A 17,941-nucleotide genomic window follows, 5' to 3' on the forward strand; every position below is an offset into this window, starting at 1 on the left:
CCCTGACAAAGGCGGAGCAACCTTGGGCCTCCTCTCTCCCCACACCTACCTGCTGACCTCACTACACACCCACCGTCCCAGACAGCGCCATCCTCCTCCCAGGCCACCCACCCTCTGCCCAGGCAAACCACCACTTCTACAATACAACAGTCAAGCCACCCACTATGGATGTCTTTTAAGCTCCACTCAGGTTTCCCAGTCACTCCAAAAGTAGCCTCACAAACCAACTACCCCGGGCATCTTTCTTAGGTCACTGTCATGTGCAGGTTTTAAAAGTCCCCTGGGTCCCGTCTGCTGAGGGTTTGACCACTGCCTAGGTGCCACTGGAAAGTGATGAAGCCTGTGAAAAGCAAGGTCGGGGGAGCCCTTGGAGGTCATTAGGGGTGTGTCCCTGAAAGGGACTGTGGGAACCCGCTCTCTGCTTCTAGTTCTTCACACCCAGACTCACAATGAACTTCCAGCTGTGTTTCACACAAATATCCCAAGCTGCCTCAGGCCAAGCCAACAGTCACTCATAGAATGACATCTTCAAAGCTGGATCAAAAACCTTTCCTCTTCTTAAGTTGAGTTACCCCAGAGAATTTGTTACAGTAACAGGAAGCTGACCAGTACACAGCTAAAAGCACCAAGCTGTGCCCAGCTGGTTACAAACACTCCATCCCCCGCCCATGGAAGACAAGAGCTTCTCAGACAGCAGTCTCAGACCTTCTAGACTGTTCTTTTCCCATCCTTCACAGTGGATCCTCTCTACAAGATGGCTGCCAGTGCTTCCTGGATTCTTGCCATCTCCCCGCTCTGGCTCCAGTCACTGCTCCATTTTCCTTCTGCAACTGTCCATAGAACAGCGGGGTGGGGGGTAGTTCCCCAGAGCCACAGCCAGCCAGTCACCCTGTGATCCCACCATACTTATTTTACGTGCATGGGTGTGTGTGTGACTTGAGTGTACATGCTTTTGAGTGTGAGCACAAGTGACCACATGTGCAGCAGTCTGAGGACAATCATACGTGTGGGTCCTTCCATCCTGTTTGAGACAGGGTCGCTTGCTGGGTGCTCCATACGCCAGGGCTGGTCTAGGAGACACTGGGAAATCACCTGTTTCTGCCTCCCATCCTGCTGTAGGATGGTGATATCACAGACATGCGTGATGCAACCAGTTTAACGTGAGCCATGGGGATTTGAACCGGGATCCTCATGTTTGTGTCATAGTGTTCTACCCACTGAGCCATCTTGTAGACCAACCCCATCTTACTCTGTATTCCTATGTTCTCACAGTAGCGGCTGAGCACCTTTGAGGTCCCCATCCTGCCCACTCCCAGCTTCCCATGCCTGGCGTGCCTCATCTGCCCCTGGGTCATTCTCCCTTGGCCTGCCCTGCTCTTCTCTTTGTGGACCCTCTATATCGCTGCCGCCTCCTCTGCTGCTCTCAGGTCCATCCACATGGCTAGCTCAGACAGCAACATCTCTGAGGCATCCTTCTCCCTCCCACGTGCCTCTCCTCCCACCGGAATGACAGAAGCAGAGTTGGAGATGGTTCTCGTGCCTGCTGCTTTCGGTGGGAAGATATGGGGTCAGGAGCTCTGCATCACTAGCCTCTGCTGTGACCACAATTCAGGTGCCAGGAGACGAATCCGTGCGTGGGCAGAGGACGGTTCATGTGGGCGAGGCCCATGGGATGCAGAGACTTCCTGTGCACTAAGCTTGGCCTCCTTTGCACAGGTGCCAGGGCACACCCAGCCTCCTCCAGGTCTCATCTTCTTCAGGCCTCACCTTCTCTAGGCCCTGCCTTCTCGGGCCATATCTCCCACGAGAACACTTAATCTCACCCCAGTGCTCTCTGGGGGGAGCCCAGGAAATCCCTACTTGGTCCCACCTTCCTCTCCAGCAAAGATGGATTTGGAGCAGGATGTGGGCCCTGACACTCCAAAACCACAGGACCTGGACAGTTCAGCAGAGAAGGACCCTTCTGATCTGTCTCTGAGTTAACTCCTAGAACCTCCGGTGTGATCTGATTCAGACAAAGGGCCTCATAGAAGCAATGTGGACACAAATCCACGACAGATGGCCTTATGAGACACACAGACAGACAGTCAGACAGATAGACAGACACAAGAATGATAACCCTGAGAAGATGGAGGTGGGGGTCAGAGCCATACAGCCACACCCCAAGAATGGCCTGGAGCCTTGGGACCTCACAGGTACAGAGGATGCTCCCGTGGGGCCACCAGGTACGGCATGCCCCTCCCCCAGGCAATGCCTGACCTCCAGCCTCCAGGGCTTTAAGAGAACACATTTGCTCCAAACCTCTAGGCTGTGATCATGGGTCAGGACGGCTCCAGCTCTCGTTCTCGTTCTCTCTCTCTCTCTCTCTCTCTTTCTCTCTCTCTTTCTCTCTCTCTCTCTCTCACTCACACACACACACACACACACACACACAGAGGCCAGATCCAGAGGCCTGATCTGTCTCTGAGTTAACTCCTAGAACCTCCGGTGTGATCTGATTTAGACAAAGGGCCTCACTGTAGGACTGGATCATGGTGCTCACACATAGAGGACAGCTCTCTGTTCATCACATGACTGACTTTCAATATGAAGGACAGGAACATTTCCTACCCCCACTGCTGCTCTCATAAAGCACTGGGAAATGGTGGGCCTGTCGCCCCATGGTGAGGGGTTTTGGGGTCTGGAGGACCACCACAGAAGACAGAGGGACAGAACAGACTGAGACAGACAACCATCCATAATGTCGGCTTTGTGGAGAGTACTGAAGGAGGCAGAAGCCACTTGCACTTTGAGGCTCCACACAGAGACATCCGTCCCGAGACAGCCCAGGGAGGTGGTTGTGGATGCATCCTACACGCATGGCCACTGGACACCGGCCACAATGCTAACGTCCACACAACAGACTCAGCCCAGTCTCAGAACAACCTTGGAAGACGAAAGTCACTTTTCCGTTGTGCAAACAAAAAAGCCACAAGACCAGTGAGGTCACACAGTGCAGTCAAGGACATGCAGGGAGGCCACCCATGGCCAGAGGCCCAGCTCAGTCCTCGCCTGCAGGCTCTCCTCCACCAGCACAGGTCTTGGCTCCTCAGCTGGCCCCCATGCACCTGCCTGGGTAGACATCTGCTCTCTACCCCATGACGAACTGCCTCTCAGGGCTGGAAGAAACTTCTAGAAGGGAACCTTCCTTCCTCCTTTCCTGCTGACTGTGCACCCCTAAGACAGAATGTGAGGTGTTGGGTTCTGGGGCTCACTGATCCACATCTGAGCAGAGACGTGCAGCCTCATCTCTGTGTCTGACCATCTGGCACATCTTTCAGGAGTGTAGCTGCTGCAGTTCTGGCTGACACTTCAGAATCTGGCTGCTGTGACAGGCTACAGGCCCGGGACCGTCACTGGGAACGTACCTGCCACTAAGGTGGGGGTGACAAATTTCTGCTGGCATATCTGTCTATCAGGGAGGCCCTTTCAAACTTGATATCTGACAGCCTTGACGCAGGACCCTCCATCTCAAGGACAAAGGCAGATCAGAATTCATCAGAGAAAAGCCACTTGTCACCCCCAAATGAAAACTCTAGATCTCTCTCCACGATGGCTGGGCACTCCATCCAGCCGGCCACAACAGCTGAATTCAGACTGGGCTTTGGAGAGAGGAAGGTGCGGGTCAGCTCAGAGACGCAGTGGTGGGCTTCAGAATCAACTTTCCACCCAGGACTCCAGGTCCATAGAGGCTCTGCCCACTCCATGCATCAGTCAGAGCCACCGTACCACAACCTGCCCAGCCCCTCCCACCTCTGGCCCCAGCACCTCCAGTGTCACTCAGGAAGTTGTGGCTTTGTGATAACTCTGCTGTCCTAATGCAGGGGTGTGTCCTGGCCTGTCTCACTTTCTAATCTTTAAGTCCCTTGGAAAGAGCACAAGAGGCTAGGCTGCCCTGTTCCCCACCCACACCCACCAGAGACACTACAGCCGTTTATATCAACTAAGCAGAGACTTGGTTTGGTTCAGAAAAGATCAAGTCAGAGATTCTAAAGCTGCCCTCCTTATCCCAGCAAATGACGATGCTAAAAATGGCACCCCCTCCGATTCCTAAGCTCAGTGCTCAGGATGGGTCCCCAGGCATAGATAACAGCCATACATTCAGCCATTCGTATGTTACAAGGAGTTGCTACCAGTGCAGTATTTAGTGACATGTGCAATGTAAGATGTATTCATCAGGGTGTACTCGTGAGAGACTCCCCAACCCTGCTTACCCAGCAGCCCCACCCTCAGAGAGGAAACTGCTTTCTAGGCAGAAGCACGGTGGGTCTCTACTGCTGTATGTCCACCCTTCTGCAGGCAGACTGCTCCAAGTCCCAGCCAGGGTCGGTTGTTTCCACCTCTCCCAGGCAGCCCGTGCTCAGGATGGGCAGTGGGCGGGGCCGGCCTAGGAGAGTCTCCCACTCCTGCTCTCAGAAGGAGAACAAGCCTCTGGGGGACAAAGGGAGCTGAAGATGCGCTGAGTGCAATAAACCAAGGCCACAGTACACAAACGGGAAATGAAAAGAGGCAGACCGAGCCCTCCCCAGGAGGGGAGAGCTGAAATGAGTCTCCCCCCACCTCCGTGTGAGCGGGGCTTTGCTCAGCAAAAGCAGACTCTGTGGGACTGGAACCTGCAGCCTCATTTGTGACCATAAACATCCGTGTACAGCATCCTCCAGCCCTTCAGCTTTTGCATGTCCCAGGCCTTGTCAACTGAGACATTCCAGGCAGAGACTCTGGGGGCCGCGGCTTAGGATGTTGCAAAGCTCTGTACAATGCTTTTGTTCTTTGATGCGCTTCTCCCAATTAATCCACTCAAAAACTTTTGAAGTTCATGAGCCATTTACTTCAGACACCATTAAATTAAGGACAAATCCACTTTCCCGGTAGCAAACACCCAATGACTTAATTAAGAGGGGCTTGCTGTTTAAATGGGCACAGTGCCTCTCAACAACGGAGCTGGCTCCTCATGGGTAACTGCTTCCCATTTCCTCCACTCTGACTCCAATGTTCAGAGGCTGTTTCTCTGTCAGCGGGATTCCAGGACCAGCCATCCCCTTGCTCAAGGCAGCTGGCCACTGAGGTACTGAGAAAACGAACCCTGACCTCCAGTGCTTACAAAAGATGCACCTAAAAGCCACCAAAGCCCAGCAGTAAGATGCCCAAAGCAACCTGGAAATCACCCTTGGAGACATGAATGGATACAAGGTGCGGGACTCAAGAGGCATCTAAGCCTGCAACCACAAGATGGGGTGGATGGGAGGAGAGAGATCCTGATCTTCTAGGCTGGCTGCCCACCTGAGGGATTCACAAGCGGAGAGACCCGGTTTTCCAAGCTGGGAAAAATGTCTCACTCCTTGGAGTGCTCTGGGAATTACGGGAACAGGCTATGACAGATCCAGGCATGCTGACCTCAGTCCGCACCCACCTCCAGACATACCCGGAGAGGGTGCATTCATTAGCCACACTCATTGGCTTTAGCTCCCATGAACTCCTTTGTGAGCTTAAGACAAAAACTCATGCAAGGACTTCCTGCTTCTCCTGGGAGACTCTAGTTTCTGGTGTGAACATGAGTGCTAAGAGGGCTGTGAGCAATGGACAGCGCCACCCTACAGGGAGCACTCCTTCTCAGTCCCAGGCTAACTGCTGACCTGGCTGGCCCTCTGCTTCTGCTCCTCACCTCTGTGCCCGTGTACAGGGTGATTATGCATTCCAAACCATACCAAACTAGAGAAGCCACATCTCTTCGGGGAGCATAGAGGTCAGAGACAAGGCCTTGGGACTTCATGAAAAGATTCCTCAAAGCTTGTAGTAGCCAATCAGCACAAGGATATGAAATGGAGTTACTGCTGTCATCTACATTTATGTTCCCATCCTGTCGTCATCGCCACAGCCATCACCAGCATCACCAGCACCACCATTATCACCACCATCATCACCATCACCAACACTATCATTGGCATCTCCATCATCAGCATCACTACCATCATCCTCATACTTACTTTAACGGCACCAAACACAGCTACCACATGCCAGACCCTAAGCTCCTGGAAGGAATTGTACACTTTGATCTCACAGGTTGTCATGACTCAGTTTTCTCTTGTTTCTGTGCAGAAGGGTGAATGTGTTACCCAAGCTCGTGACTCTAAAACCCAGGGACAGTCCCCCTCTGTCTGACCTGTCATCTGCTCTGGAAAGACAGGAGCTTTCTAGAAACTCCAGCAGCTCCTCTTTTAACCTGAGGCCCTGAGTAATTCCAGAGCTCCTAACATGGTAATCCCACATTACCCACAGGAATGCCTGGGCCTCAGCCAGGCTCTCAGGGGTAGCTCAATCCTTTGTGCTCAGACAGACATACAGGAGACTGTAGCCCCACTCATCAGTCTCAGAGAGACACGGGAGAGGCATGGGAGCAGCACTGGAACATGTATCCCAACCCTTCACAGATTGTTTTGCACAGAAGCAGAGAATCTCAACTACTCAATTCCCAAGCCAGACTCCAAAGATTCCTCTGTAGAGAGCAGAACTGACTGCACTGAAGCCCGGGTCCAAGTTCTAGGGTGCCATCAGCAGGAACTGGGCAACTCTGGGGGACGATGGCATGACCCTCCAGTTTCTGCTGACTGGAGAGGCAGTCCCTGCCTCTGAGATGACCGAGCACTTCCTGTAGTTACTCTAGCTGGGTATAAAACTGCACGTAGGTGTGCAGAACTCTCTGCAGGAGCTAGCCTCTGTTCTCTGTACTGATCCCAGAGCCTGCAGGGTGAAGCCAGAGGGCAGACCACGGGCAGATCAGCAGCCCTCCCCAAGGCTTCTCTCTGCAGCCATACAGGGTGCCACAGGTCACAGCTAAGAGATCCTCCACAGTATCCCTCTGCCTCAGATTCCACACAATGTATGTGAACAAGGATCGCTCTTCAAAGTGTGTGAGACACCCAAGTCTGCCTTCTGGAGGCCGAGGGAGCAGAGTCAAACCTCCCTCCAGGCATTCCTCCACCCAGGAATCTTACAAGGATAAGAGGCTACAGGGCCTTCCCTCAGTCATCCAAGAACACGTCCCATCTTCAGCACCACGGCCAGCTCCCCAGCTCCCTCCCTCTCCTCCGCTGAGCCTCTGTGGTCCAGTCCCCAACAGGGCCAGCTCAGAAGTCTCCCTTCCCTGCTTCGAGGCCTTATGTTTCTCTGCATTTGAGGCAAACACACATATTTTCCCCTCTTCTGAATCTGTTTTGCTAAACAGATTAATCTAGTGGCAGATTATATTATGGGGAATCATAAATCTTCCTGGAGATAAGCATCTATCGGGTTGGATTAGCGACAGCCGATGTACCGTGAGTTAATTTGCTAAGCCTCACGGTGCTGTCCCGGGTGTTTAGCATTTGTAATAGCAGATGTGATTTGGGACAAATGGGGACTTGTTTCCTCATCCGTGTCTATATGGTAAGTGACGTATTCCGGGGAGGCGACGGTCTGCGAGAGGAGCGCCAAATACTATCACGATTATGACTGGTGAGTCTGTAGAGGTTAAAACAGGCTCTATGGGAATTGCTTGCAAGTGTCTGGGGGACAACCATTCGAGGTTCCCTCCCCTTCCCGCCCCCCATCTACACTGTGTGTCCCAGAGGCTACCCCATAGGCTCTCCAGGGAGGCTGCAAGATGCCTACACGGCCCTTTAGCAGCTTCCCAGGAGCTGTCAAGCTTAGCCCTGCCCTTGGCCTTGGCATGGGAGGAGATGCCTGCTTTTACAGGCGAGCTCCCCGTGAGGACCAAGGTGCTGAAGGGTAAAAGCAGTAGGCCTACCACTTGCTGAAGGGAGGAAAGGTGTTGGTGCCTCAAGGACAAAGGCTGCTTACCCTGTGAAAACCTGTCACGTGGGAGCCCATGTCTGCCCGCCCAAGGTCAGGAGAAGCACAGGCAGGACATAACCAGAAGTAGAGACGCGGTGCCAACTGCCCAGTGTGGACCTCAGGAGATGTCTATCCCTCCTCCCTCCCACTGTCCCATCACTCTTAGATTCAAGTCTTAAGGAGGCCACTCCTCACCACCTGCCATTCGTTTGTTCTGATGCCCTGGGATCTTCTCCCCACTCTGGAGTGTCAGCAAACGCTGCTGCTGGTGGGAGGTGTTGCCCACAACATGCCTTTCTGAACTTCCATGTCACCACGGGCATGCTTATCAGCAGAGGCAGACGCTGGGGCTTGTGGGAGGGGCTCTAGCTGACAGCTCTCTCCCCCCTATAACTGCTGGCACAGGGACAAACTCTGGCCTGGGACATGGCCAGGACTATGCTTGTTGCAGCCATTAGAGAATAAGGCATGAAAGAAGGAGTACTGAGCAGCACAGGAGACGTCTCCATCCAAGTAGCTGCGACTGTCCACATAGCCAAAGAAGAGGACTTCTGGGGGGGCCCCAAGCCAAAGCCCTGCATCTTGTCTCTGCCCCCCCTCCACTCATCCCTGAGGCAGAGCTGAACCGTGTCCCCGGAGCTTCAGACAGCAGCGCTGGGAGTTCTTCCCCTTATCTGGCCTTAGTCTTTCTGGCTGTCCAAGGTCATTCCTAAGCACAGGACAGTTTCATCTAACAGTTAACCAGCCCTGAAGGGCTAACACTCTTGAAGTTCTGAAGACCGAATAGTCCTTTAACATCGGACGTGACATGCGCAGGAGACTGAAGCCTGGGTGCGAGCATGGAGGCAAGGACTGACGCTCCTGTCCTGCTCGCACCCAACCTGTGCTTGCGGTCCATACTCATCCATTCTCTCTGCATCTGTTTAAACTTCTCTCCTAGTCACATCTCAGTGTCCCCCTGCTCCAAAGCACCCTGCATCCCGCCTCTCCTCAAGCCAGATCAGAAACACAAAGAGGTCTCCTACCTGAGGTCTCCCCCAAGATCCTGGGGGGCTGGATGTCTTTCCCATTGTTGTTGGGACTAGTGGAAGGCTCCGTTGTGCTAACCCCAGCAGGGGTCCTTTTCCAGGGATCCAGGGACTCGGTGACCCCCTTAGTCTGCAGTGTCATGGCGGTGGCCGTGCTGGCTGTGGTGGTGGTGGTGGCCACAGTTGTCTTCCGTGTCTGCAAGATGGAGACCGTGGTGGGGCCAAAACCACCAGGGAAGGTGTTGGACTCCAGGGTGTCCTCATCCCCTGTAGGCCCCCAGGCTATGAATTCTGTCTCTGTCGTGGGCCTGCCACCACGGAAGTCGAAATCGTTGAACTCTGCATCGTGTGTGTGCCTCCTACCCCGTCTGAGGAGGCTCTGGTTCTCTGCAGCCCCAGCAGTCACCATGGAGGACGAGGCTGTCGCAGAGGTGAGGGAAGGGCTCGATCTGGTGGCAGCTGGGGGCTTGGTGAGTCCCCCTCTGGGTCCGAGGGTGGCTACCTGGTCCCTGGGCCTGTGGGCCCTCCGAGCACGGGGAGTCTGCATCTGTATGGGCCCGTGGGCACGTTCGGCCCGGGCAGCACGGGGACTCCAGGCCGGTGTTGGTAGCCTTGTTGGGGGTCCACTTCGCAGACTCCACAGCCGCTGGGGCCTCTGTGGGCGGGACAGGAGCCGGAACTCAGGCCCGGGGCCTAGTGAGTCGCAGGATGGGAAGTCGACCGCAAGCTGCAGCATGGCTATCAGTATCCAGGCATGGCTTCCGAGAGAGCGGCCGGGCCAGCGGATGGACATGGAGCTGAGGAGAGACAGCACAGCAGTGAGCACACAGTGGGGCATCAAAAGAGCTCTGACTAGGGCCACATTTATTCCCCATCCCCCACTGGACAGGGACAACCTTCGGCTGTAAAAAGAGCTGTCCCCATCTCATAAGTGACCGGCTTGACTCCTCTGGCCTCAGGAAGAGGGAAGAGGTCTTGGGCCATGGAAAGCCACATGAGGCAGAGAGAAGGTTTTACCCTAGAACCCTCGGTCCGCTCCGCTCTGCTCAAACACCATGAGCTTCTAGTCATCTTAGCCGAGCACACGCCTGTTTGCACCCCACCTGGACACAGCCATGCAAAGTTGCTATGTCTGCCCTACCCTGGGTGTCGCTGTGGGAACTGATTGCCACTCAGGGGAAGCTGGAAGCTGACATTTCCGCCCCCACCCACCCACCTCCTCTCCAGTTTATCTCCAATGTAGATGCCCTATGGAAACCTCTCAAGGCCAGCTGGGGCTAGATACAGAAAGGCCAGATGCAGCACAGCGAGGTAGGAGGTGAAACTCATGCTCAGCCTGCTGGGGGCAGGGAGGGAAGAGTGGTAAGAGCTCATCGGGGGCCTGCTGGGACAGTCCCCCTACCCAGAGTCCATGGCAGCTCTGCTAGCCGGGCACAAGTCCCCTCTAGACCCACGGATGCTAAAACGCCACATGAAAATCCAAAACAGCATGCAGACCCACGCAGCCAGGCGTGGAAGACGCAGCCCACGCTCCCTCTTCCCCCCACAAAGGTAATTGAAGACTGATTATAGACGCCACTCAAAGTCGGCTCTCAGCATCAACCTCACATCAGAAAGTTAGAAGCAAACTTAAACTTCCCCAGAGGCTGCTGAGGAGGAGGGGTGCAGGGTGTCGGGAGCACTGTACCACAGACTCTACAGCTGTGCTCCACAGGCCCAGAAACACTCCAGGAGCTGTGTTCCTCCATAAGGTGTCATGAGTGTGCACGCGCATATGTGTGTGTGTGTGTGTTTGAAGAGTGACTACATGAGTCAGGGTGTGCCATTGTACATGTATGTAAGGTCCACGTGGATGTGTGTGCTGGCAGGGGGTGGAGCACACCCAGGTGGGTGTGCGGGAGGGCCGGGTGTGATTGCTTATGCATGAGAGCCGGACGGAGGGAGCTTGTGGGTGTACGTGCCAGTGCGACACTGAGCGTGTGTGGGCATGGTGTGTCTCTGAGTGCTCCCAAGGGTGTGAGTGCTCCACAGGGTGTCAATGCTCCCCCCGGGGTGTGAGTGCTCCTTGGGGTGTGAGTGCTCCTCAGGGGTGTGAGAGCCGCATGCAAGAAGGTGTCACTATATCCATCCATGTATGTATCTGTGTATGTATCCATGTACCTTGCTGAGTGTAACTATCTGTACATCTCTCCGGGTCACCACACACAAGCACAGATCTATGTCAGTGCGAGCGTGCAAGCATGCCCTTGTTTGCCCTTCAGTGTATGTAACTACTCAAGCGTGCTCGTGTTCCTTCTTAGCCTGTTCTGGTGCTGAACTCCATGCGCCTGAGGCTGACACGCACCAGTGCTTGGGAAGGAGGGTAGCCCCTGAGAAAGGAGCTTCAGTTTACTGGGACTAATTAGCAAAAAGGACTGGTCCCCAAATAATACGGCCTGGCTTTTTAATCAGCGTGAAAGAGCTTTGCCGGAGGACGGAGGACACGCTCGCTCATTAGGCGGATGTCTCTGCGCCACCTCTACCTTTGTATCCTTTCTCTGCAGGAGAAGCCCAGCTCCAGAAGTGACAGGGTTATCATCACTGTGAGGTGAGATCTAGGCCGGTGTGGGATTCCCCTGAAATCTCCTCAGAGCCTCGGGCGACCCTGTGGAGATGGTCTGGGGAGGACCCAGGGTCCTCTCCACGTCTGCGTATCAAGATAGGTGTCTGCCTCTCCATAATGAGATGCTCTGAGTAGGTGTGGGGCCTCACTGGGCCCTGTCAGGTCCTGTAGGCTTCACCAAGCCTTGCCAGCATTCTAGGCACCACCAACCAACCCAACCAGTCTCCACTAGTCACTGCTAAACCTTACCAGGACCCTCAGGGCTGCACTAGACTCCACCAGACCCCATTGGTCTCCTCCAGGGTACACTAGGGCTCCTGGGCCCCTCAGGACTCACTAGATCCTACAAGATTCCACTGGAACACTAGGTTGTCCTTCAGGTCCCACCAGATCCCACCAAGTCTTACCATATCCCTCTGGGCTCCACTTGGCTTTACCAGACTCCACCAGAACCCACCTAGCCACACTGGATCCAAGAAGGCCCGCTAGGCCTTCCCAAGCCTCTCCAGGTCCCATCATCTCCTGTACCCTGATCCCAGCTGCCCTTTGAGACCCATCCTGACCCCAGTAGTTCCTTCCACTCTGACCTCTTATGAGGTCCTTCCCGCTCCCCTACACCCATCCTGGCCTCACCAGGCTCCATCACATCTCACTAGAGCTCAGTAGGTCCAAACTCTGCCAGATGCCAGCAAGCCCCCACCAGATCTCCCCCACTGGGCCCCTCGAGGCGTCTCCTAGCCCCACTAGGCAGGCTGGCTGGAAGTATTGAAAGGCTGCCATCAGCACTCAGAGAAACATCACCCCAGGAAATTAAAACCTCAGTACCTAAGCCTGGGCCTGCCTCCCCGGCAGAACTTCACACGCAGGATATTTCTGTGATTTTTCACCAATCATGGGCTGTAATTGGTTACCATAGAAACCTTCTCATTTCCAAGACACCCAGCTGTTATGCAGAAAACCCAACTATGGCAGTGAGGCTGGGGAGGCAGGTACCCTGTTCCCCCCTCGGTCCAGGGGCTCCCTTGTAAAGGGATGCATTTGCTCTGAGGGGAAATAGAGGGTAGCCCAGGGGAGGTGACTGTGAGCTAAGACCAGGACTTGCCCCAAGGGACAGTAGAGGAGATGCCAAGCCCTGCATGAGGCCTGACCTCGTGGCAGTGACGTCAGGGACAACTCTGGTCTGCGGGGGTTGGGGGGCCATACCTGATTGATTTAGGATCCCTGTAAACCTACCAACCTACCAGCACCCCCTCTTCTCATGCCTCCTGCAGAACCCCGGGGGGTTCAGTACAGAGGGAGAGGCCCTCAGGTGTGCTCAGCTACAACATGAAGCTGTTTCTGAAGGACCCCACTTCAGGAAGGCACCAAGGCACTCTAAGTGGCCCACCGTCCACCCAGATGACAAATGAGGCCTTGCAACTATTAACTCATCAGTGCCAATGGGCCACATGTTCACCCAGGAGGCCAGGTAGAAACTCCAGGACTGGCCCTGCAGAACATGTCACCCATTTCAATCTTTGAGGTCAAGACAGGTCACACCAAGTATGAAGATGGCGCTAGGGCATTAGAATCTCTGTGTGCATGGTGAGACTGAGCTGGCTTGGGACTAAAGTCAAAGTTGATCCCTGAGAAAATCAGAGCTACCTCTGGTGCCGCCATCACCATCTTAAAGTGCATAGCTGTTTGCTCTTGTCTTCAGTAGCCAAGAACACAAACACCACAAGCATCCCCCAACAGACAGGCACACGGGACGCATCCACCCAGAGTAGCATGGTGCTACCACATCAGGGGCCTTAGAAACCCATGCCAAGCAAGGCAAGGGAGCCAGAAGTAGGGGTACACAGAGATGAAGGACCCCCCAGAGACTGCAGGGAGATTGGTGGCTACTGGGGAGCACAGGACAGGGACTGTTTGAGAGTGACTGCCTCCTGGAGTGGTTCTTTTGGGGGTAATAGAATGTTCCGGAGTTCACTGCAGTGGTGGCTGCATACCCTACTAATATACAATAACCACCGGACCATGCCCTCAAAAAGCAGTGAATTTAATAGCATGTAGATTACATCTCAATAACAACAAAGAGGAACTGGACCCAGAAGAGAGAGAGAGAGAGAGAGAGAGAGAGAGAGAGAGAGAGAGAGAGAGAGAGAGAGAGAGAGAGAGAGAGAGAGAGAGAAAGAGTGTGTGTGTGTGTGTGTGTGTGTGTGTGTGTGTGCAATAGGAACCAATGTGGGGATTCTCTGTGATCTTCTAATCCTGGACTCTGGCTGCCAATCTGAAAGCCTTCTCCAGCTTTCTGAGCTACAAGCAAGGTGCATGAGTGCTGTGTAGGCTCAGTCTGACTGGAGTGGGCTCGGTAGGAATCCCAAGGAGTTAAGGTCCTTCCTTCCTTGAATGCAAAGACCTACACCCATGCCTCTGAGGATGAGGCTCATGACAGTCTCACCTCTTGTTCATCTCCAAGGACACCGTGCTGAAGAAACGCAGAACCTGCAAGCTGGGTGTGCCGTTTGCTCCTGTCTGCCTCTATTTGCTTCTTTGTCGCTCCTTGCTTCTCTTCCTTTTAAGTTTTTATTGAAATCACTTTTCCCCAAGACTGGCTTAATAAGATTCAGTGGATTGAGGTTCAATTCACTCCCTTCCATATAGTTTCTCCACGAAAGAAAATTGCTGTCAATTAAGGGAGACAAAGACATCTCCTCACCCACAGACACACCCTCCTGGGGGCCCAGATGTGGCAGCATGTGCTCCCCCGGAAACAGGAAATAGCAGGTTCCCCTCTTGGTGGGGCACATAGTCAGGGGAGTTGGAAGGGTTGAAGCCCTGATATTGTGTGGCCAGGGTTTCCACAGAGACTTCAGGAGGTATAAGGTGTCAGACTTGCCCAGAGGTGGCCCTGGTCTATTCTGCTGCATCAGCACCCACTTCAGGAGCTGCGCCTGCTGTGTTAGTCCAGGCCCTTCACCCTGCTGAGTTCCTGTTTAGCCAGATGTTAGCCAGAGTCCAGGCTGGCTGAGTCTTCCCTTGGAGGCTCCATTTTCCCACCACCAACACAAGATAGCTAAGGAGTGTGGAATCTAAGATCTCCCTCCCTTCGACCAAGATCCAACCTTCCATGATCAGTAGCGCCTAGACAGGCTGGGAACAAGCTCAGGGAGAAAGGCAGTTACAGAGACAAGTGCTGGAAGACGTGTTGTCTGGCCCACTGTGTGTAAACCCACCTCTCTCATGCTTAATCAGGACATCCCTTCACCTGGGACTCGCCTGGGGCTCGCTCACCTGGGGTGGGGCAGCTGAACCAGGACTCCATACCCAGACACTTCCTGGCTGCTCTCCACCTCTGTGAACTTGCTAAGAACCCTGCTCACCTCAGAATACTTCCAGTTTTCCACAGAAGTTGCAAGAGAACAACTTGTTCCAGGGACTCTCCCCCCAGTTTCCCCTGGTGTGACACAGCTCACCGCTCACCACAGGCTCCCCCTCATCACAACCCCACAGCTGCTGCCCCATACTGCATTCCAATCTGCTCGTTTGGGTTTAGGATCTATGTAACCTAACCTTGTGTGCAGCCTCTGACTTCCTAAGGCTACTTTCAACTGTATCAGTTTTTCTGGGTTTTGATGCGCTTGATCTATGGGCGCAGTGGGGTTGTACAGACGGCCAGGATAGTTGGGCTCTGATAGTTTGGGGCCACTGAGGTTGTGTTTGTAAAGGGGGACCACTGAAGTGAAACGCTGCTCTCTTTAGGACATCCTGGCAGAGCGAAGGCAGCCTCGGAAGATGGTCTATGCTTTGGCACGGCAGGAGGATGGGCAATTTACATAATTGTTTTGTGCCTCAGTTTCCCTACCTACGAGGCAGGGTAAACTCAGGAAGCTCTTTGCAAGGTACCCTGGGAACATCACGGTGAGTGCTGCTGGCTAAGCTCTTTTGTAGATGCTCTGGGGCTCTCTGACTGCTTGTCTTCTTGAAACCAACCAAGCCCAGGCCCCTGCTGCCTCCTGGGAGCAAACAATGACTCTGGGGCCAGGGAGATGTAGCTGCACAGCCTTCACAGGTGCTTGAAGGAGACTGAAGGGTGGCAACACGCTGGCGTTCTGGTTGCCTGGGCAACGTGCCCGAAAGCATTCTGGAGGAGTGAAGTGACAGGCTGTGGGTGGGCAGGGCAGTGGGTGGTAATGTTCTCGGTCCCAGCAGTGGGGAGTCTCCTGTGCCTATGGCTGATCCCTGGCTGCTGTGACCCGGCAAAGGGTCCACCCCTGGCAGAAATCCTGCAGAGGAACACAGGGACCGCTGTTCTCTGAAGTGCCTGTAGCTCCGATAGGCCCCTATTTTCAGTTGCTGTCACCACATCTCGTCACAGCTGCACTCTCTCTCTGTAGTAGGCTGCTCATCTACCAGCCAGCTACCTTACTACAAGCCTTGAGCCGTCCTCTTCATATAGGGACAAAGGTCCTAGTCAGGTCTCCCAGAATGAGCTGACTTACCCCCAGGGTTAAGCCCCATGCCCTCTCCATCCCCCTGTAGATATGGGACAGACTGGACAGAGCCGGGAACAGAAACATTGGGTCAGGTCTCAGTCCAGCAATCATATCTTCACTAATCTCATAGGGCCAGGGGCCAAAGACCTTTCTGCATGTTAACCAGGGGGAAATTTCCAGCCCTAAAACACCCTCTTCATGGAATTGGTGAGTCAGGAAGCTTCCGTGCTCAACCAAGGACCTCAGTTTAAATCTATTCTCAAAGATACAGCTAGGGGAAGGATAACATTGGCAGAGAGCAGCAGAGCCTGCTGAGGAGGTAGATTCCCAGACAAGCATGGGCAGATCACAGACCAGTTCTGAGCACAGCAGACAGCCTTCTGGCTGGGAAGATACTTAGAGAAGGTTCTAGGCCATCATGCAAAGCATGAGAACCACAGCTCCATGTGTATGTAACCAAGGCAAGCCAAACAGCAGAGGGCTGTGCGTAGAGAGAAAAGACGGCGGGATCCTAAAATAGCTGGTACAGAGTCTGAGCAATAGCAACATGGCAGGCGCCAGGCTTGGCGACTCTCTCACCTCGTTTGGTTATACCAGAGAAAATGAAGTGCTGTTACTCTCATCTTGAAAGGGAAAGAATCAGCAAAAATGACAGCTAGTCCTCTCTACAGGGATGTTATCTTAGGACAGTGGTGCACAGAGAAGTGGTCTGTGGTCTGTCCTGGAAGGTAGTCTGTCTCTCCTGGGAGGCTGGGAGGCGGTCTGTACTGGGAGAGACTTGGGCTATTGGAGATCCTTGGTCCCTGTTGCGCTGGAACCTGCAAATTTCTCCAAGTTTGCTGTCCATGCCTGAAGCTACTGCTCCTGGGAAGGGCTTGGCAGCTCATTATTAACTAATTGTCAGCTTCTGAAGCACCATTGGCCTCCCCACGCCATTTCAAGAGTTTTAGGATTTGATTCTTGCAACTGCTATATTGTTATTTGCAAAGTCCACCAACACAGGCAGGGACTTGTTAAAACAGGCAAAGAAACAAGCGGGGAGTGCAGGTTAATTGGCCTCAACCCATAAACTCCCAGAACAGCAGAGACAGGAAGAAATGCACCTGTGAACAGAGTGGGGCTGACCCAAGAACAAAGGCTTGTGGTGGCATAGAAGTTACATAGCTATGTGCTGCCAGGGATGCCACTAGGAGTCCTCAAGTCAGAAGGCCAGGCTGAGACCATGGGCCTCTCTCAGCACTTGGGCATGAGGCAGTGATGGCAGCGTTCCTGTGAAGAGCCTAGGTACACTGGCTGGACGTGGGAAGGAGGTCCTGGAATCTGGCCACAGCAGGCCATGATCTCCAGAGCAGCTGCATCTAGCACGGAAAGAAACATAGTCAAGGAAGTGCTAGGAAGGGATGAACCAGTGGATGGTCAGAACAGCCAGACACCTGAAGTGCTCTTCTGGTTTCTAGGCTACATCTACCCACACTGCTGCTCTGACGTCCAACACAGCCCTCTCTGCCATCCTTGGATTCTAAGGCTTACAAAAAGCTAAGCAAAAGCCTCACTTCTGAGGTCATTGAATAAAAAGTTTTATGTAGTAACATGGTGCAGTGCATGTCAGATGCAGTGCAGAGTCAGGGGAGGAATGGCAGAGTCAGAGGAGGCGATGCAGAGGCAGGGGAGGGAAGGCAGGATCGGGGGAGGCAGTGCAGAGGCAGGAAAGGAAGGGCAGAGGGAGCAATGCAGAGTCAGAGGAGGAAGGGCAGAGGCAGAAAAGGCAGTGCAGAGTCAGGGGATGAAGGGCAGAGGCAAATGAGGCAGTGCAGAGTCAGGGGATACACTGCAGAGTCAGGAGAGGCAGGGAAGACATTGTAGAGGCAGGGGAGGCAGTACAGCAGAGGCAGTGGAGGCAGTGCAGCAGAGGCAGGGGAGGCAGTGCAGAGGCAGGGGAGGCAGTGCAGCAGAGGCAGGGGAGG

The 17,941-nt window shown here is 53.9% G+C and overlaps 1 protein-coding gene across 3 annotated transcripts in view; it reads right to left on the reverse strand.

Annotated features, from left to right (window-relative positions):
* The window catches only part of Ajap1 (adherens junctions associated protein 1), a 113,582-nt gene that overhangs the window by 51,049 nt on the left and 44,592 nt on the right, over positions 1-17,941 (reverse strand). For all 3 annotated transcript variants that reach the window (XM_031379650.1, XM_031379648.1, XM_031379649.1), the window contains exon 2: positions 8,895-9,694. In XM_031379650.1, the coding sequence (XP_031235510.1) occupies positions 8,895-9,694 (800 nt within the window). The remainder of the gene's footprint in view (positions 1-8,894; positions 9,695-17,941) is intronic.

The sequence above is a fragment of the Mastomys coucha genome, unplaced genomic scaffold (genome assembly GCF_008632895.1).
Source record: "Mastomys coucha isolate ucsf_1 unplaced genomic scaffold, UCSF_Mcou_1 pScaffold18, whole genome shotgun sequence".
NCBI classification, from domain to species: domain Eukaryota; kingdom Metazoa; phylum Chordata; class Mammalia; order Rodentia; family Muridae; genus Mastomys; species Mastomys coucha.